Source organism: Ruditapes philippinarum, unplaced genomic scaffold, assembly GCF_026571515.1.
Source record: "Ruditapes philippinarum isolate M1 unplaced genomic scaffold, ASM2657151v2 ctg812_1_1_1_1, whole genome shotgun sequence".
NCBI classification, from domain to species: Eukaryota; Metazoa; Mollusca; class Bivalvia; order Venerida; family Veneridae; genus Ruditapes; species Ruditapes philippinarum.
In genome coordinates, this window is record NW_026862783.1 from 5,672 (window position 1) to 28,726 (window position 23,055).

The 23,055-nt window shown below is 30.4% G+C and overlaps 1 protein-coding gene across 2 annotated transcripts in view; it reads left to right on the forward strand.

Moving 5' to 3' along the window:
• The first annotated feature begins 2,075 nt into the window (after window positions 1-2,075).
• Window positions 2,076-23,055, forward strand: part of LOC132720191 (netrin receptor UNC5C-like) — a 120,466-nt gene continuing 99,486 nt past the window's right edge. The window contains exons 1-2 of one of the 2 annotated variants that reach the window (XM_060704236.1): window positions 2,076-2,183; window positions 2,487-2,622. In XM_060704236.1, the coding sequence (XP_060560219.1) occupies window positions 2,517-2,622 (106 nt within the window). In that variant the 5' untranslated portion in view covers window positions 2,076-2,183; window positions 2,487-2,516. The remainder of the gene's footprint in view (window positions 2,184-2,486; window positions 2,623-23,055) is intronic. The other variant, XM_060704237.1, reaches the window with a different exon arrangement.

Sequence of the window (23,055 nt, forward strand, 5' to 3'; positions counted from 1 at the left end):
TTATCTCGTGATGACGCCGATATGTTATTGGTTCGAGGCTATTTTAGTCCTGACCCCAGGTGTCAGCTAGGATCCTCGGAGCCAGTCGACGGAATTACGGTATAATATCTTCGTCGGTGATAGAGAGCTTCATTGACTATTTATAGAATTTATAAAAGCAACATGTTATGTCGCTATGACTGTCATTTTAAAACCTAATAAAATCTTATTACTATATATATGACCTTACTGTGAAAATTTGGGTAATATAAATACTTAACATAAGTGATATGACTATAAACATTACAGTTTAATAATTTAGGAAGAATAAACATAATGATTATGTTATGGTAGAAATGTTCCCATGCCACTCTGACAGGCAGGCATTGCAAAATTTTTGTTGTAATAACCCAGAGTAACAACAGTTAATCCTTAGTAAATTGTAGAATTAACACACTATATATTATATGTACATGTATATTATATAATATTTTACATAATCAGACTGTTCTTACATTATTAAATATAAGATTTATTAGGCAACGCATTTCATTTGATAAATATTATATTATAGGGTGAGAAGTGGTCTGAAGATAAAATTCTTTTGTGTTTTCTTTATGTTGTATTTGTGTGAATAAATCTTTTTACAAATGTATCTTTATTCTTTGATTTAACTTCTTTTGTCAGAATCGTTTTTTTTTTTTTTTTTGTTAAAATAGATCACGTAAAACATCTTTGAGCACAAGGTGTTTAATTGAATCTTTTAAATGTGGACAATTTTCATTAATTGTTTTGAATCATCAGACGGTGTTTATTCAGATAAGGTCTTTGATATGGTACAATTTGCACAGAGAATATATTCATGGTCAAGAAATCAATTTAAGTTTTAATTAAGACGCTGGAATGACAGCTATGTACGATCATGAATGATTTCAAGAGTAATTTTTTAAATACTTTCCGTTTTATTATCAAAATGATGAAGTTAATCTTGATTAAACCGGGCTTTATCCAGTGAGTAACCGGAAGTCTGTGTCGTAGGCGTATGGAATAATTTTACTTAAAGATGAAACATTCTTGAAAAATTCTTAATAAAAGGAAACTGTCAGCTATATTTCATAGAACATTTTTAATAATGTGATAAAGAGATTCTGAGTTTATTAGATTTTTTGATGTTGTTCTTTCTTCACATCCTTCACATGCTGGAAGCAAAGTGATTAAGCATTTGCTGCCCATTGCTTGCCAGGCCAGTCTTGCACATCCATGCAGTCTGATCAGGCATTATACTGTTAATATCCCCAACACAGAAAATGGACAAGTCCATTTAAGAAATCATGCAATTTAAGTGTTAATGGCAGTAATGTTGATGTTGAGTTGATGTTGAAAATCTCAAACGTAGATCTATTGACTGGTTCTTGTTTAAATTGATTCACGGAAGGCAGGGTATCACTTTTTAAAAATATATTTTCGAAACCATTTTCCAGTTCTTTTTTGCGTCAAGACTAAGATGAAAGCGTGTTATTAAAAGAATTGATCACTTATTTTTAATAAAAAATAAGTTTCAAAATATTTAATACATTTATCATAATGTTTAAATAACAGAGATTTCAGGACTTTTTGTGACGATATACAGTGCCAGTTATCAAGTATGTTCAATTCTTGCTAAATAGAAGATATTCAGTTTTGAAGATTTCAGTTTTCCAAAGTCTTCTACCTACTGACTATTTTAATTTATAAATGTTATTTCAATTTAAAACATGCACCTCCTAGTAATTTAACTTGGGATAATAAAAACTAAGAACACAAATATTTAAAATGCAATAAAGGATAGTTCAGCGTATAAATTTGCAGATTGATCGATCGACGTACTAACGTATAACTTGGCATGAAATACATGAATGTAAATATGATATATTTATTCTATATACATAAGTTCTATATGTCACTAGAGTTTAATATCAATACACAAAAAAGGATTAAGCCCCGCCTCCTCATCAATCCGTTCAGTTATGAGGCGTGACTCTCTATCAATCATCCAGTCAAAATCCAGGTACGTACCAAAATAGAGCTGTCAATTACATCCCGTCGCTTCAAATGATTGCACGCGCGTTTGGATCAAAGGGGAACCGATTGTAAAGTCAACACAAAATAAGAATGATATCAAAACACATTCAACGGTGCGTTCAACATTTGGACAAGGTTTATTTGTAAATGGATACACTGGTCTTTTTTCATTGAGAAATTAACGGATTTATATTGTGTATTGATTTAATTTGCAAGTGGATTAGCATGACAGTGTAAAATGGGATGTAGTGGTTAGCAGACGACAAATTTTATTTGAGAGAAAGTTTCGAATTTATGAAAAAGTTTTATCTATATTGGAAAATACGAGTGTTTAGTTCCTTGAACAAGATATAATGCCACTGAATTGCTTATTTGTGATTTTATGCTAGTTTATTTGTTTACCGTTTTTATTAGGATTATTATTTTATAGTTTGATATTTTTCCAGCGGATATTGAATTTCTCGTGCAATGTCAATATGAATCGAAGTGTACAGCACGTGCGTCCGCCAAGGGACATTTACAGGAATTTACGTGGATTATATGTAGCTGTTATTGGAATTTGTCTTCTGCAAGTTGTTAAAGGTAATTTTGTCCAAATTTAGAATATTCTTTTGGCTATTAAAGTGAACTGTGTCGGACCGTTTAGATGGAAGAGGGGTCTACCAGTGTTATCTCAGTTGGTCGTACTTAAGATGTCTGTCATCAAAGAATTTTGATAAATTTGAAGAATGTAAATTAGTTCATATCAAATGAAATATGTGGGACACAATGTTCTGAAAATTGTAAAGTAATTCAAATAATGGTGTGACATGTTTTAATGATTATTTTCAAAAAACAAAATGGAATAAGGCACCTTTATTTTGTCATTAACAGTCACCACATCAGTTAGTTTATGAATGTTGACAATTTATATCATAAATGTAAAATGTGAAATGTAGTCTTAGTGAAGGGTTGATGTAAAGGTTAAACTTTATATTGTTAGTGATTCAGAATAAATGGCAAAATGACTGTACTATGATGCATATATTTTTCAAACCATAATTCATCATTAAATCACAATTTATAGAGGCTAATAGCTGTAACAAAAAACAAATGAATAAATGATACCAAAATAAAGATATTTGTTTAGGATCTATTGATTGTTTTTGTTAAAAATTCAATTTTTTCCTTAATTTAAGTATTAACATTCATCGAAAGAACTGTACAGGGATAATCATTCTGTTAAGCTATAATTTAAAAAAGACAATCTTGAATGAATCTTGGCAAACACAATTTTTTGTAGTAACTAATACATGTTAAATAAGGATTATATTAAGATGTTTTTGTTTCTTTCTATAAGGATTGGCTTTTCATTTTCCATGATTGTCAAATAGCTTAAAGTCCCTTGCAGACACAGGGGAAAAAAATCGTGGAATCGAGAAATCAACAAGAAACAGAGATAGGAAAAAAAAATCAAGGAGAATTCATTGAGACAACAGAAACCTATGCAATACATAATGCAATCTGTATTTGAAATGTTTCAACAAGTTAAAACAAAGATTGGTCCAATAGTCTCAATCCTGATTTTCCAATGTTTGGTATCAGACTCTAAGATGCTGATTTTAGATTAGACCAGAATCAATGTATTTAAGAAGGAATCTGGTGATATCCTAGGGTTTTAGTGTCAAATATATGACACAAACATTTGGGCTGTCTTATCAGATAATAGCTTTGTATCTGATAATTATCCAACAGTTTCCCTTAGCAATCAATTGTTTCAAAATCTAGTAAAAAATAAAGGACAGATATTGATCATTTAATTGTATCTAAGAAAACTGACATTTTGTAATGGATTTTTAAATGTGTATTTGGAAGGTAAAATTGGTCCAAAATATTTAGACATGTATTGTGGAATTTAAGCTATTTTATTTTACATAGGCTAAATGTGCTAAATCATATTTTCCAACAAATGTAAAACTGTAAAAAAAATGAAAATGGGATGTCTTTTAGTGAAGGACTTGAAATAATATATATGAAGTAATTTTTTGTTTCTCCACAAACAATTCATTAGTTTAAAACAATGCATGATATTGTTGTTTTCAAATAAAAACTCTTTTGCATTCAATATTATTAGTACAATTTTCAACTTATCGTAAGATATAATTTTATAAATAATTCTGAGATGTCATCTCTCGATTGTCGTAGCCTTTTTTTCACATGTTCTCCCCATTAGTTAAATCTTTTGAAAATCATTTATGCAAGAATGATTGAAATGTTATTAATTTGTTCAGCAAGGAGACATTAATCAACATCATGTTTTTATATTTCTAACTAACTGCTAAACCTTTGATCACTTGAATAAGGCAGCAACAATATTCCTGAGTTCTGTATGAAAAAAAAGCCTTTGATGCCCTGTTTTAATATGCTGAATTAAACTTATTAGCACAAAATCTCATTAATTCTAATACTTGCCAGTTATAATGGAAGGGTTTTTTTTTCTCTCCAAGGGGGACAACTTTTGAAGGGATAAATCACTCAACTAATTGAAAATAGTGATCACAATTTTGCTTCATTTATGAGAATTATAAAAATTTTCATTATCAATGAATTAAGACTTGTCATTTTGATAATCTGTTTTAATTTCAAATTATTTTTAATAATTATAAATCTGATTCCAATCTGCCTTTAAATGTCATGAGTCTGGGAGAACTGCCCATGTTCAGGTTTTTTTTCATACAATACTGTGACACAACGGTAAGAAACTCTTTTATCTAGCTAGCTCTGTCTGAAAAAAACTACTGTATTAATAGCATTTGGAAATAATATGCAAATGAGGCTATTTTCTTCATTGATTTAATTAATGGAAGGTCAGCAGAGTGAAACCATATCCCTGAAGAATTTATTTGAGAGATAGAGTTTATATTCTAGACACCATGAGAGTATAGAAGATTTCAGTGCTGTAAGATTTTTGTTTAAGAGACATTGATTATCCCAGTATCAATTATTATATGCTAACCAAAGATAGTAGTGCATTATTGACTTTTACCATAAGTTATATAGCAGATGCATACTGATATTAACGCTTCAACAATAGCGCCTCAAAATCGTGGAAAGATCTAAAGAAATGAATATTATTCAATATTTATAGCTTTAAGCACCGTTTCATAAACTTTATAGTTTAGGGCAGACTTTTATTAATACCAAAGACAAAATAAAAAAATATGCTGTAAAAATACACTTTTATCTTCACATGATTTTGATGTTATTAATCCACAGTGAACATTATTTTATGATATAATATTTCATTGTATTTACAAATGGATTATTATTGGTCTTTTTGACTCATCTAATGAAAAAACATTATAAATTTACTCCTCCAGATGATGCAATTTTTATATGAATATGACTTAGAATTTTAGGAAAATTTATTTCCTTAAATCCAATATAAACAATGTTTATATTGGATTTAAGGAAATAAATTTTCATAAAATTCTTAGACTTTTGAAGATTATTAATGTCAAGCAGATCTTTCTGACATTTTGATTCAAATAAAGGGAGGTAACTAATGATTATTTATGGTTTTTTCTTAACCCTTAAACTGCTGGAACCAAAAGTGATTAATAGATCCCTTCTCTGACCTTTGAATAACAATAAATTACTCTTTTGTTAACAAATAGGTTGTGGTTAAATTGTTATTGTATCAGATAATAAGAATTAGACAGGTCAGGGATCAATGCTTTAGCCTTTTCCACCAGCATAGCCAGGTTAGCCTGCAGGGTTGTATGCTGTTGGCTGTCCAACAAAGTTTTCATTTTGATACATCCACAATTATTAAAGGACAGCTCCAAAAATGGAAGCTGGACAAATCCATTTAAGAAATTCAGCAGATGTTAATTAATGAAATAAATGTAAAAACTTATTTGTTAAGTAAGATATATTCTGTGCTTTAAGAGAACTCAGGTTTATATACTTTTTAAATACACATATACATGCTTAAATGAGAGAAAAAGTAAACTGTGCATGATATAAATTTCAGCAATTAAAGTATTGTAGGTAATGTTTAAAGTCTAGCCATCTATATCACATGATTATGTATAGACGCTAAGGTCATCAATGTATCAATTTTATTGTCTTTCCTAGGTGTGAAACGTTCATTTCAAATGCAATGATAGCATTATATGACTAAGACAAATTCTAAAAAAAAATGTCTTAAATTTGTCAAATATTTAATAAACTATTAAACATTTCTAGCATTCATTTGTAGTTTGTTACAGTATGGGAGCGGTGTTTATTTTTGAATTTAAACAAATGTTATGATTTTTCTCCCAAGCAAAGAGCTTGATGTCTGTAATAATTTGCAAAAGCGAAGGAGTATTGAAGCTTTACAGACATTGTGACAATTTATATCTACTTTTTATTGTAATTTGTGATTTACAGCCATAAAACAGAAATGTTTAATCAATTTGCGGGTAGCTAGGGAGTTTCAGCATGTCAGAAAGAGAGTGGAGGAACAAAGATTCTTTTCTAGGCTCTGCATCAGCAATATTTCCCTTGATTTCCTCGGAGATTATTTTCTTTATGACAGTTGTGACACTCTGTAACTCTGTCTATCTTTATTCTGTAATTAATTTAAACTTGGTGAGATTTTTTTGGAAGATGTATTGTTGTTTTTTTTGGATGAAGTTTTATTTATTCGAGTTTTTTTTTCTGTTTTGAAATATCATAAAGATATTACTAGCATTAGACTTTTTCATTAGGTTAAATACCAACTCGGTTTAATTTAGGTTTTTAATTATGCAAGAACATGTTTTTATTTTTTTCTCAGATTTAGACTAATAAATATTCAAGAATCTACTATATAAATTAGCAGGAGAGGTTTGAAACATTGCCAATTCAACCCTAGTATTAATTGTCAATTAATTTTATTGGGGCACTTGAAGTAATAAATGTTGTGCATTAAAAGATGCAACAGTTGAAATGCTTAGTTTGTGCAATCAAAACTACTTAGTACTCTTGTTGAAAAATGTGGATCTGTTTTTGTCATTTTTAATTGAAAACAGGTTTATTCATTAGTAAAATTAGAAGTGTGGTTTTGCTGTGCAATGAAGTGAAGATCCGTGAATTCATCGAATGAAAGCTTTTTAGTGATTCTAATTATGATAGGCTTGTTGGGCGCGCTGTGAGCTAAGACAAATACATTATGTTTTAGTTATTAACAGCCGTGGCATTTATTTCTATGTACTTGTTTTTATGGCTATTAATTGCCTTCTCAGATAGTTGTGTAATCCATCTCTTATTTAATGGTAAATTGAGATATGTTCTTATTTATAGTCAGTTGAAACCCCTGTTTTTTTGTTATTATGTACAAACACAACAATTTTTTGTTACTAGGTACAAATCAACAATATAATCTATTATGTATAAATGATTATATTGTATGTATATAGAACTAATTAACACCAATGTATAGGACCCTTGGCAACTTTGTTAGCATTTAACAAAATCAGATTTAAGTTATCTCCTTTAAAAATAATTATATCACTTTTATCATAGATTTATAGGTAGTAAACAATAAAATTATCTCCCTTGCAAATACCACATTTATAAGTGATCTCCCTTATCAGTTAGTTTATCAGGATGCAGTTAAATTGCAGCTATAAAACACAGTGTCTGGTCAGTGGGATTGCTCATTATCATTAATCAGCTAATTCTCACATGAGAAAGTTGAAATGTAAAAATGAAAATAAAAGTGCCAATGTTAGCTCACAAGACAAGTTTAATGTAATAGTTAAATTTGGCATAAGTGATCAGACGGGCTGGACAAGGAGATGTCTTGTGTTGATAATCCATGGGGAGTAATTAGCATGGTCATTAAAAGGGCAGTTGGTTATATAGATAAACAAATGCCATCATCCTGTCAATGGATCATGCCACTGTTTAAGTTGTTAAGGTACATTGGCCTGCTGTTTCAATCCATAAATGCTTATGTTACATGAATTTGTAAATGTTGCATGCAAATTAATATAATTACCTCCCTTTATGAGTGACGAGAAAGAAAAAAAGACGAAATTTTCGAAAATAAATTATCTGAACGATATTATCTCAAATGTTTTACTAGGCATTTACTGTAACAATCTTGGAGATAATTTATTGAATTGTAAACAAGTGAAAGTCTTAAATATCTTTGAAAATTGTAAATTGATTGAATTATTTAAAGGTTGCATATAATTTGAAGATTCTTCTCTAGATTATTAAACACACCTGAATATACTGTATACATTTATAATAACGCATTACAATAAAGGTTGCATAATTTTTACCTCAGTGGCAGTTGACATTTATTTATTCTCTTCACATGCAATTAATCTTATTTCTAGCACAACATATATGCTAAAGTTTAAACACCAACTTTTTACTGCAGTTTAAAGATGACATATTTCATGTTAGATTTAGATCAGCCAGGGACCAAAGCTGAAAATTCATTAAAAACTTGCATTTATTATACACTGATACCTTTAACTTCTTGTTTTCATTTTAAAGTGTGTTTTATGGCTGTCACAATAGGGACTACGATGGGATACCAGGTCGACCACAATTGCTATCTAAAACAACCAACAACTCAGAACAGAAAAATATATACAAATTTATTTACAGAAATGAATATTTATAAATGAAAAATGATTGATTGTATATGATAAACTACTATGATAAGTCACTGCACAAACAAACACTATCAACGTATCTCAGTCTATTTCTCCCATACAGTTTCTGTCATGTTTCTATAAAGTGGTGGCGTTGTTTAACAAAATTCGTCACAATGGCGGGCGTCTTGTATAAAATCTTATCAAGCGTAACTGTACTTCCTACAGTGTTGGCACAGTTGATAGGATCCTGAACAAGGGCATGCGTCACCCTTTAGCCATGGACATACGTGTGGAGGGCCCGTGTCATCTTCGGGGTGTCCTCAAATAAGAAGCTACAAAGTATAAAACATGATAAGTTCCATGATAATCAAACATAAGGGTATAATAAAGTCCCTTGGAAAAGACTCGACCTTTGTCGGTTTCCAATAAAATAACGTGCTTCTTTGAATAAACAAAATGTCCACTATAGTACACCATACATTCCGTGGAACAAAAATTCAATCACATCCGCATAATACTGCGTTGCAAATATAGTCAAAAATACGCCACATAATAACCACCAATAAATAAACGTCTTCCAAAATCATGCCACTGAAGATCCTTCTCTAGAGATACGTTAGTTTTGATACGTTGTATTTACTTATAACAAAAACTGATGATAAATGAAATGAAGTAAGATGATAACGTAAATTAAATTGATTGAAACAAATCATTACGATACTGCAGCATTTTACATAAAGTTACACAAATACGGTAGAACCATAATAAATTATTTATGAATAGATAATATATATCTATAAAATATTCACGGCTCCTATACAATTACAATATAATTAAAACTTCAATTAACATACATCAATTAACATGTCTCGGTATAAATTTGCAATAGCGAAACACTAGAATAAAAAGAGCTTTTAAAATTTTATCTGCAAAAATTTAGAAAATTTAGAAAACAATAAATTACTGCCAAATAACTAAACCTGAATCAAATAAACTATAATTCTAATAGAAAATAGTATTTTACGAAATAGCAAAAATTTATGAAACAAAATCACTAGAAAATTAAATTTACCTTGTACAAGCTGTAATTTTATGACAAATATAATTTGTCTGTCACCGTCATAGTGACCTGTATAACGTCCAGTGCATTGCAATATGTCACTTAAAATTTAGTCATTATATAGCAAACTACTGAGTACTGAGCGGGAAAACAGATCGTGCAAAACATGAACAATCGATTTGCACGAAATAAAGCTGGGACGGCGGGAAAAATAGTAATGTGAAATAAAGGCCCGTCCTTCAAATACAGACATAATACATATATCTGGTTCATAAAACAAAAATGTAACTTTCTTATTACTGAAAGGATTTTTGTGAAATAAACGGCAAAATGTTTAAATTGATACATGGAAATTTATGCAAACCATAAAAATACTCTAAATAATAATTTCACCCGAAAACTCTAAATTGAACAAAAGATGATGCAATCTCACATCAATGAATATAGAGTAAAAATGAGGTTCGGCGTGAAAATATAATGCAATATTTTACAAATGTACTTTCACTTTGTGACAATGGCTTAGATTTTCCCAGCTTAAGTGCATTTATATAATGGTGTTTCAAACATATTAATGGCTCATAGTATGTTTTTCTTTTCTTGGGTTATTTACTCCGCTTTTTGCAGTGAGATATTTTAAAATTTGCCGACAAAACATGTTTCATAGCAACATTTTCAACTAGTCATGTTTTGAAATACATTAATGGTGTTTATTTGAAGTTTTAATTTTCATGATTTAATGGATTTGTTCAATCTATAAAATCTAGCTTAATAGGCCCTAAATTATACATGTCTGATATCTGGCTGTGTCTAATTATTTAAATTTAAGGAGAATTATGTAACCTTTTTTTAAATTTTTAAGATTAAACTTAGTAAATTATCAGTTGACAGTTTGATTGATCTGTTGTTATTTTGTCTTTCTCTTTGAAATGGAAACTTTCATCCAAAATTGGAGAGATGCTGTGACAAATGACAAGAAGCCTCATAGAAAGTTCTTACATCACAGTATGGGGATTCCAATAAAAATGTGATTAAATTCAAATCTTAATTGATATTTATCTATCTTCCGTAGTATGTTGTTTATAAGTTCTTTGTCCTTAGAATTATCTTAAGATTAAGTGCACCTTTGCAACTGTAAATCATAATTTATTTTTGTCTCTCTTAACCAGGTGTGTTGAAATAGGCAACACTTCAAACTGAAATGATTGTAATTCTTGCATGCAAATTTAGCTTGTCATCGGAAGTTTTGTGTTTGAAGGGAAAGGTTGGCCCGAGATAAGAGCTTAATTGAAAACCACTTTTACCAGTCCTCTTCAAAAGTGAAAATAAATTTGAATCTGAACTTTCAAGAGTAATTTATATGTCAAACAAAAAACTTTACTGAGCTTTATTCTTATTCAATCTTATCAAGTCAAATTTCAATAAAGTTTGAATTAATGTCTCATAAAACGGTTTAGCAAGTAGAAGCTAAAATCTCTACACAGCAATAAAAATCGGGATGAAAAATTACACACAGGCTTTTTAGCAGGTAATATAGAAAAGAAAAGTTTGAATTATATTCTTTTTGAGAGACCATTTGTCATTGAAGCCTTCTATATTTAAAGACATTAAAAATCTTACATAAATAAATAAATATAGGTAACTTTTCAATATCAAACTACCAATTTGTGGCATAGACATCTTAATTGCAAGTCAGTGTGACTTATTAGCTTAACAATTACAGGTCATTTCTATTATGACAATGATTTAAGCAAAAGGTGTAATTTACAATATATATATATATCAATATTAATAAAGTTTGTTAGAAAAATGTTATATCAACTGAAGAACTGTCTTATATATATGCATGATGTTATGGCAGGAAAAGGATCTTGTTTTTATAGATGTTTTTATGTATCATAAATTCACTCTTTTCTTCAATAAAGTGATAAAAGACTTATCTCATGATTCAGCAGAATGACTGTTATGGAATGCTGTTCAAAATTTTGACATAATTTATAAAACTTATTTTCAAGCATGCTTATTTCAGGTCTCTATTTCCACTAAACAAACACTTGACATCAAAAATTCAGCGCGGGTTAGCAACATAGGTTTTTACGTAACTTTGTAGCTAAAATTACTGTTATCAGTAACCATTTAAGGAGATAAAGTAATCAGTAAGAAAGTTTACTCGTTGATAAACGAGAAGAATCTCCCCTTGATCTTGTGTACAGTCGTTATATAATGTATTGTAATGTATGAGAGGGACACTTACAACACACCTGGTCTCATGCCAGCATTCACAATAAGTTCAAGCTGAAAATATTTGACTGATCTGTACTTTTTATCGATATTGTACAGTTGTCTATGAGCTTCACTCAGACTCCGCTGCAGTTGCTTCCCTTTGATTACTTTTCCTCAGTCAGTGACACAAAGGTGATGATGGTTAGAGATGCTAGTTAATCAAATTGTTTCCTACATGGGAGAGATATTTATTGTATATTGTTTATAACTATATAATGATGACAACTTGTGCCCATTATAGAGTGGTAAACATATTTATAGATAACAGACAGATGACTGTTGAGGTTTTATATAATCCCACGCTGGTTCTTTCATAATATTTTCATCAGCATGCCTTGTACTCTTGGCCACCCTGTATAAGGTTAAATTGTTATAATGAAAATGTCAGGTTTCTTGTCTTAATGATGGAAAGATTATTTGTTACGCTGGGCAAAGTTTTATTGTGTCTCTCTCTACTTTGTACAAGGATGGGAAATTTTTTATAGAATTAATTTTATCAAATAAATACGAAACCCTTTTTCAAGTTATACGCTTTCTGCTTTCTGCGGTAGATTTAGTTAATATTGTTTGACATAATAAACAGTAGGTTATACCGAATGCAAACATTGAGCCACAGGTCATGAATAAATTTGAATTTTTCTACACTTATATATGGAGGGATGTTCATCCGAGATGTATTCATTTGAATAGTATCTAAGTTCTCATGTTGTCGTGAAAAAGTAATCTCAGCTGCTTTACATTTGAAATAACGTTACGATACCATTTATGACTGTTACTCGGTTACTTGGGGTAAGATCAAGGATAAAACATTTAGATATATACATACAAAAATTCAAAGTTTTTAAGCAGTCAAATGATCACATTTTTACTATATTATGGCATTTCTCGAATGCAAAAAGTCCATGGCTGACTGGTACAGGTTGACCCTTCAACATCTTTTGGACAGGATTCGAATCCCAATACAGACATTGCATATTAAGAAAGCTAGACTGTTGTATTTGTCCTTACACTATCTTGATGTTACACAGAATATACAATCAGCAAGGGGTAAAGTTCTCACTATTTTTCTGTTTTTCTTTTCTGATAACAATAATTAAGTGAAGAAAGTGCAGATTTCTGTGAATGAATTTTAAAGAGATCCAATCAAAATGACTTATGATATGCTGTTGCTCTTGGCATGCATTTCATTTTATTAGATTGTTTTAATTGTGTCATATTCTCTAGATAACATTGTCATCAAATAACATTCTCATAAATTTAAGTGTGAAATTGATAAATATAACTTTGGCATAACACATAACTCATGCTCTCAAATGACAGAAATTCTGAAATGAGAGATTTTTTTCTTAAACTGTTCATTGTTTACAATGAATAAATTACAACACCGCTTTATTTATGATTTAGTAATTGGCTTAAACAGAAGAGCATGTGTTTAAATATGATCATATTTAAAGATAAACTTTTGACTTCACTACAGTTTATTCTAATTAGTAGACAAGGTCACTTGAAACATGCATAGAAGATAACCAGTCTTGTAAATTTTGTACTTGGTGTAGGTTTTCGTAGTAACGAAGACAAATCTGCCATTAAACTGGCTGCCACGTTAGCTTAAGTCAGAGGAGAGTGTTAAGTCCAAGAACTTGAGATCACAAGTTTGATCCAGGCACATGAGTTTTGTTGATGGCTTTGACCTTAAGATCAGTTTCAAATCCAGGGAATTTCAGGTTCAATCCTCGGACCATTCCAGGCTTTGCTGGTTTGGTCCTCGGACAATATAAAAATTTCTTAGTGACAATTGATCTTGGACATTTAGTCTAATGGTTATTTGTCTCTCACCCAATCATGTGGGATAAACGGACAAATTGGAAATTACTGGTTAGTTATCCAGATTAGCCAGTTAAATGGATTGACCACCTAAATTGACCTAAAACTGAAAAAGAAACTAACAAACGGATCTGCGGAAAGTGTTATTCAAGCTAATGTTGGAAGGTTCTGGAACAGAAGTACAGAACTTACAAATTAGCTAACCAACTGCCAGTATATACTTAACCAACGAACCATTCATAAAAAGTTTTTAATTTTAAATCCTATATCACCTTTTAAAAAATGAGTTATTCATTGAACTTCCATTAGCAGTTTATACTAGCTGCCCTTAGGCTCAGCAAGATACGGTTCCAATGTGTGACTTTTAATTTTTAAAGTGAGTAAGCTGAATGCATAGGAGTGTGTCTAGTAAATTAAACTGAGGTACAGGCAGGTTTTGGACATTGTTTTGAGAGGTTTAAAATTGATTTGAATAATGTATCAAACAGGTGACTGTCATATCTGCTGTTGGCAGTCTGCATGTGATAGAGAGGAATTATTGAACTTTTATGGTATTGCCCAGTTATCACCTTTTGTTAGAAGTGTGCAGATGATAATTATATCTGTGGGTGGGATAGTTGGTGTATGGTGTGTGTATGGTGTATATGTTCAGCAGTTACTGGGTGAAATTTGCTTGTTAATTCATTGGTAATAGCACAGCAGTTTTGATGTAGTAGGATAGAAGTGTGAAGTGTGCAAACTACTGCAGCTGTTCTAAGCATCTATGGTGACACTCGGGACCTGCTGAAAAAGAACTTGTTTACATATTGTGGTGACATATCATAGATCACTGATACATATTTGTTAAACAAACTCTCAGCATGGTTGATATATATATATTTCTTTACTCAAATGGAACAGATTTTGTAACTGAACCGAGATAAGTTTAAAAAAGAAACTAATCAATTTTTAATTCGATACTCGCCATATTTTACGAAATTTGATAATTTTAGTTCATACAATAACATTAACAAATTGATACAGTTACTGTTTAGTGGTTAGCAAATTCGCTTTATTATGTTTCAGACCTCAGAGGGATTTGGTTTCCATTAAAGAGATCAAGTGTTCTAATTTAGAGGTGATTTAGAAATATTTTGGTTGCCACTGTTTTAAAATAAAAAGTTGTAAAGATTTGTCCAGGTGGTGTGGTGGACAAATGTACCTGGTTGGTTTTAGTTGTACATTAATTGGTGGCAAACTTTTGACAAATTTGATCGGTTAACGCTAAATTTCTTATTGATTTGCGTGTTTTGTTGTTGTAGACACTAATAGTATGGTACAAATGGGGTAAACTTCGGGTAAAGTCCGTGAAATGGTTGCGATAATTTTTCAAACATGACGTTTTGATTTCAATGACTTCAATGTAAAGCATAACACAGGTGTGCAACTCAGATTGGGAAGATTTAAAAGTGGGGGGGGGGGGGAAGTATTTTAAGTTTATGATATAAACTATATATCAGGATAAAATCTAAATTGATTATGTTGGTCGCTTGAAATGATAAATGTGGGAGATTTATTTGAACATGTTGTACATTAAGAGTTAAAGTAAGCCATCTTCAAAACTTAATGACTGTGGTTTTTATATATATTTGATAGATTTGTCAGTGAATATATTTATATATCTATCTCGTACATACTACACAAGATTATAAGGTTTTTCTAAGTTGCATTTTGTTATATCCAATAGACTTCAATTTCTATCATCATGTAGTTGATTATAGCTGATTGTCCTTCCTGTTGACATTTTTGCAGTTCTGCCAAATAAGATGCTGTTATAGAAGGTGACAACACATGTTGTATAGATCTATTAACTACAAAAGATCTTTGGTTTTGTGGATTTCATTACTTGTTTTGAATTTATTAAAATACTTTGATGTAAGATTTCCTCCTGCTAAATATCCTCTTGGGTGCTCTTAGATAAGACAGGGAATGCTAAAATGAAACTATATGATGTTATGAAATTGTTCAAAATTTAAATCAAATATGACAAAAAGAGGAAAAGACCATAGTCAGAAAAATAGCATTTGAAAGCATCAGATTTTAAAGATGGTTGAAAGAAAAAAATATTATTTTAAAGGATTTGATTTTAAGAGATTGTTTAAGATTCAGTTTGATTATTTTTTTTATATCAAGATTGAATGAATTGTGTGATAAGTTACTCTTTCAAACTTAAGAAACCGGTGAGAAATTTCACAGAAATGGAATCTGACATGATTAATTACCTCACTTAAGTTTTAAAGGGGAGAATATTGATTCTAGAGAAACAGAAATTAAACACCTCTCAAAAACATGCAAGGAAAACAAGAACATTTTCTATTTCTGAGTAAATTGATTTTGTAATCTTGAATCATCCGACATTATGATTGGTTTCGTCCAAGAAAAAAAAAACAACAAGATTTCAAGTGTATTCACACTAGCTTTTAATTGATTTTACAATTAATGACAAGTTGAACTTAAGCATTGACAGTTTTCTTAGATGCTAAGAATATTTAACTTAACATGGAAATTGATTACAATTGATTTTCTGTCATACAGACAAATAAAAAATTTGCTCAGTTATATGTTCAGAGGTATCCTTAGAAGGTGTTTTATTGTTTTTATAGCAAATTTTCAATGTAAATATTGAATGGTCTGAAAACTAATATCAGGTCAAGTGTTTGCTTATTAATAATTGATAGAGAGAGATTGGCTCAGATGTGAGCACTGATGAATAATATTGATGTAATGAAAGTCAATCCAAGGCATTATGGGAAGGGAACGACTGCACAATATCATGCTTTTAACAGAGCGAGAGGGAAATATTTGATTTGGTGTGTTACGAATATTTGGTTTTCAGTTATAACAATGGTGTAATGTACTGGGACTCTCCAGTTCTCTGGTGGTCTTCAGTCCTATTTGGCATCATTTCAGGCATGTTTATAGCATTAATTTATGGCTCTCTTTTGGAAATCCAACTCACATTTGTGTGTGACAAATGTTTAAAATCTTCCAGTCATCTCTTTGATTTTTAGTTTAGGGAACAAAAATGTACTTATTGTCACATTTGATACTATATAGTTGGGTACCTGAGCAGTTCCTGGCCTTGAATCAAATCCAATCAAGAACTCACCTGGTTTTCTTGTCCTTATTGCTTATTTTACTGTGGAACCAGGAAACTTAAGTAACATAGCTTTAATAAATTTGAATACAATAAAAAAACCAATACGGAAACTTTCATGTCACATCAAAATGCAGCAGCAACCTTTGATGAACATGAAAGTAAAACAGTTAAACGGAACAAAATATTGTAAAATTGAGAAAATTTTTAGTCAAGTTTTGGTTTGGTCACATTACAAGATTTCAATGATGGATGTTTTATGACCTGAATAAATATTCATCATGCATAAAAAACTAAGGAAATCAATTTGTTCCCAATTTATTTCCTGGTGTACGAAGAACTTCAAAGGAGGGAATTCATCAGATTGCTTTTAGGAGATATATTTAAGGTATTAGTATTAAATCCTGACAAGATAGCGCTATAACTTAGATTGACACAGATTAACAAACTTTTAACATGACCTGGGAAAAAATGAATGAGGATTATAGGTTTATATCGTCAAAAAAAAACTTCATTCCAACTTCATTTGCAAAAAAAAAAGTCAGAAAAAAATACTGAGTGTTTATATCATTTATGATATCCAGCTAAAAATGTGTACACTGAACACTATACTGTAGATTACCTTATTAAATTTCTCAGCATTGTTCCAATATTAAAATGAGTAGACACATCAAGACTGCAAGCTGCCTTAATATTTAACAATCGGCAATGCAAAGCCATTTATTCAGGAATGTTTTAACATGAAAGAATTTATAACAAAAAAATGAGGATGACCATAGTTTATAAATCATATTTCATTTGTTTTATAGTGAATGTAACATGTGCCAGCTGTCATATTGGTGGACACTAAATTAAAGACGAGGATTTATGTCCACCTAGTGTCCTTAAGCTACATCATAAATGCTAGCTTCATTTACATTTATGGTTTACTTATCCTATATTAAACCATCTCGCTCTATTTATATTGATCTAAGTAAAAAAGAAATATACTTTTTCAGTAGTTTTCAATATTAAGGGACTTGGATCACTGCATAAGTTTGAATTTTATATTAATTTTTTTGATAAAAGGTTGTAATACTTTGTCAGAGATGTGTTAATAATCTACACTTAACTTATCCCCACTAAATACAGTAAATCAAAGTTGACATTGCTGACCACAACACATGTTCAAATTGTCATACCAAATTTATGGCTATGTATTAATAATAATGAAAAAAATCACAGTTATTTATCACAGTGCAAAATAATAACAAAATGTTAGACAGTTTAATTCCTAAAATAAAGAACAACAACATTTTATGACTTTATTAAAATATATTACAAAACGATAAACATAAAATTTTGATGTCAGACCTACCAGAAAGTGCATAAAATCTGATCATAATAGATCAGTTAGAAGCCCTAAATAATATTCAATATTAAGTATTGAAATGATAATGGGAAGTAAATGAACAGTTTTATTGCAAATAATTGCAGAAGTAGGAGAATCTGCTACATTAAACACTAAATTACCCATACATCATGGGACAGGGTGAACACCTGAATGCATAATGAATTTATAAAACCTTATTTAAGACATCATGCATTTTGATTACCGTTACATCATGCATTTTGATTACCGTTATGTTCTGATATACTGTCATATTGGAGGTTAACCGAATAACATTGGGTTTGGCAGATCGAAGTATTATATTCCCAAATTAAATATTCACAGATATTCAAACTTGTGTTTTAACAGTTTATTATTAAAAGTGTGTCCTGGTTTTGTTGCATTTGAAAATAATTGTATAGCACTCTAATAGTATCATCATATGTAACATTCTAAATAGCGGAACAATAACAAGAGCTTGTTAAAGTTTCTGTAGTAATTATTTATGCGTGTTTTACCGCATGTGTATTACAATACCAATCATAAACATCATATCATTAGACAATAAAGAGCCCATTTATAAAACTTGTGAACCCCCATGTCTCGTAAAACATAAGCGAAAATGTATCTAAATACATAACACATGGTTTCCTCGGCCTGCCAGAATTTTGGGTCGCCACTCTGTTGTGTCTTTGCCGAACAATTTACGATTAAAAGACATGTGTAACAAGTTAAACCTTTCATCTAAAGTTGTTTTATGGGCGATTTGTGAACAGATTTTCACATTTTATTATATGTATAGTAATGTATGCCAAGACATAACTCTCTGATTTCATTTCACAATGTTTCTGTTTAGTCTCGTGTCTAACTTGTCATTTTTAACATTTTTAAGACTTTTCACCAATATGCTGTCTTACACTGTGACACCTTTTAGTCAATTCCTGAAGCGATCTGTATCTCTAACGTGTAAAGAATATGGTCACGTTTTTAAAGTACATTATTTTGTTGTTGAGTAAACCAAGTATATAATTTTATGCTACTTTTTACGTCAGGTGTAGAAAAAACTTAAATACCTGGCATCAAAAAATTATATTTAGGAGTAACTATATTTAGTAAAGTGCGGTTAGTCGATCTGGTCTCATGATAATTTGTTTCTGATCTGATATGCAGCAGAAATAGCAGTATTAGTATTATTAAAGGGTTAGATTCTAGTAGATTAGGTCCTAGTGTGGCATATTGCAGGTGTTCCTATTGTCCTTATTTAAATGTTAAATTTTTTGTATTGTTTTCTTGATAAGCTGTTGATAATTTTAATGCTTCTGTGAGTTTGTAAGATATCTTGGGATATAGATGGAGGATTAGATTAAACTATTATCTAAGTTTTTTTTTTGTAAAATGACAGATTTTTTGACAATTTTGGGCTTGATGAAACTGTGATATGCTATTATTCATGTTGAGGTTATAATTTCTATTGTGATTTTAAAATAAAGAGTTGTCAAAAATATTGTTGTGGGTAAAAGGATCATTCTTGAAGAAAAGCTTTTCATGACTAGTTACTATATTTTGATGTTTTGAAGAAAGTTATTCATGACTAGTAGCAATATCAAACAGGAAAAGATCAATCTGCGGCAATTAAACATTTTAAATTATAAATTGCTGGAGAGAATTATAATAATTTGTCTGAAATAACAACTGAACATGGCATTCTCATAATCCAACTATCAATTATTATCATATTCTATCTTCTTATTCTTTCATACCTTTAAAATCGTTTATTGTTCATGATATGAATAGATTTTTACTATTTAAAGATAGAATAATGAATATTCAAAAACTGTCAAAATATGATACAGGCAGTGTTTGTTATGACTGCCTATTGAATATGATTGTATAACATATAGATAACATTAAGTAAACATTATCAGCACATTATTCCTGCATTGATATGTGAGAAAATACTTGAAACTTAATTAACCATTAATTTAAATATTTTTTTCTGTTTTGTAACAAAAGGTTTCTATCAATCAGCAAGCAGATCTGCTGCTTTGAGCACAGATAAACCTTTTTGACAGGCAATGATTTATCGCTTTATGGCAAACTGTATAACCCAATATGTCCTATATGAGGAAATGAGGAAATTAGAATGTGTTAATTAGTCTGTTAATGTAAAATAACCATGTATGGAGTATCATCTACATAAATTATGGTAATATGAACTATTTCAATCAAAAGCTTAGGGAACAAACCACAGTCTAAACCCAGTTGTAGCCGACAAAGACTCTGCCAACATTATTGCTGCAGACATAATATTTATTGTACTTCTAAGCTCAGTCAACAAATTTGTAAGCACAAGCTCAGCCAACAGACCTGTTTAACAGATCTGTTCTTCCAGGTTCTGCAAACACCTATAACTTGCAGGCTCATCCAACAGATCTGTTTTCTCCTAGATTCTACAAACACCTATACTAGTTGCAGGCTTGTCCTCCAAGCTCTTCTTACAGACCTGTTCTCAAGAGATCTTCATTTTAAACAGCTCTGTATTTGCCGCATTCTGTTTGCCTAGCAATATAGTTATTCAGGCTTATTGCTTGCCTCTTGCCCTTTACAGCTTTGAGTTTGAATCCGGAATGTCCATGGTGTTACTCTGGTGCCTGTTTGTGCCTGAAATAATTAACAGAGGGGCACCTGAGGTAAAGCTGAAAAGACACCATATGACATCTACAGTGTTGGTGTAATGTAAAACTCAACCAAAGACAGAAATTCGAACTTATTGTATGACGTTTCTTCTTTTACAAAAGGCTACCACCGCAATATATGTTCAGCTCACTTCTAAGAAATGTTTCCTCTTTAATGTAACAATTTGATTACATTATGATATTACAAAAGTTACTATGTTTTCTCTTTAACAAAGTTTCATGCATAATGAATTGAGTTAGTTTTTTTCTCTGTTTTTTGATAGATTTGAAATACAGTAGTTCATTAAGTAAATGGAATTAATAAATTGATGACAACCCCTTGAAACCTAATATTATAAATGTCTTGTCATACTGCAAAGATTGACAAGTTTGTGGGAAGCTGAAATCATTACTGTTCGGTAGATGAAACAAAGAATAAATTTTAGTATCCCTTTGGTAGTCATATGATGGTGAATGGCCCATAAAATAAGAATGCTTCCTGGTTGTAGCCCTATTTATTTCTGTCCAAATAGACAATAATGGTGATGAGTATGGAAGAGGCCCTTATTTGTCTCGCATCTTTGTTGATCAATGCACATCTTGGTCTGTTTTTGCCATTTTTGGCAAGTTTTAAAATACTATGAATCAATTTATAAGTTTTTCAAATATTTTGAGTCAGAAAAATTATTCCATTATTTTAGTTGATATTTCGAAATTATTTATATTCAGCATTAATTTTGCAATGTTCGATTTTTGGAGTGTACAATAAAGGTTAAGAAATATGGTCAAGTAACTTAAATCAGTAAACATTTTCTTATACAAAGTAATTACAGTTTGTTAAAAAAAGTCCAGATATTTGTTTTGTTATAAGGAAACTCCTGCAGAAATTTATTGTTTCATTGCTACTCTCTTTCTACTTGGGCCTCAATTTTTTATGGCTCTGTAAATTAAATAGAACCCTAGAAAGTAGTGATTTTCTCAGAATAGGCTGTTGTTTTAATTAACAGTGACCATAAAATATGAAAAGCCTGAATGGTTTAATGGTGGCATGAGTATAGTTTGGGAGACATTAACATCCTCTGGAAAATGATTAAAGATTCAAGTGACTTCATATGAAGATGAGCCTGTCACAATCTCTGTGACAAGTTGTATAGTTATTTGACAGACTGTAACTTTGTTTTTGTGTTTTATGTCAGAAAAATTAAAAATTCTATTGGATATGATTTTTGTGTGTGAAATATTTGTGTAAGATATAAACATGGGTTTTAAAGTGGTTTTAACAACTTTATATGTATGAGCAACAGGTTGTGACAATAGTCAGTTTATTTTGATATAATGTAAATACATTGTTGATTTATATCAAATATTAATCAATATTGTTTCCATCCATTAATTTATATTATAATTTCATTTGCTTGTATATTTTCAGGTGAGTTCATACAGTGTGTGACATTTTGAAGAGGTGAAGGTGTACAATAAGTTAGTAGACTGGTATTATTATAAGCAATTTTAAAGTTCTAATTCAAGATGAAAAAGGTAACCAGTCAAGGAATAGACTGATTATTCAACAAATTTAAAAAAAAAACAATTGAATTTTCTAACAGTAATACATTATTTAAAAAACAAGTCTTGGAGAAAGAGATTTGAATTGTCTGAGTGTTAACTGTAACTGATGGATTTTCTAATAGAATATAAGAACATTGAGCCTGCAGGATTCCTCTAGGAGGAATAGAATTGGTCATAAAGCGACTATTTTCTTGTTCCCACTGGCCTCTTTTAGTTTTTCTTGTACAATTTACGTAATAGATGAAGTGATAACATTATTACTTTTGGTAAAGCTTCAATCAATTTGAATTGTTTCACCCTAGGATATGACACATTTATAAAATTGAATTTGACTTTTTGTTGCTATGGTAATACTCTTTCACATGCTAAAAATATTAAATGAAAATGCACACTTACATAAATGAGATTTTTACCAGGGAATAGGTCTGAAGTATGGGGGGAGTCATCTGTCTGGGATTTTGTCTTTTATTAAGATCTACTTC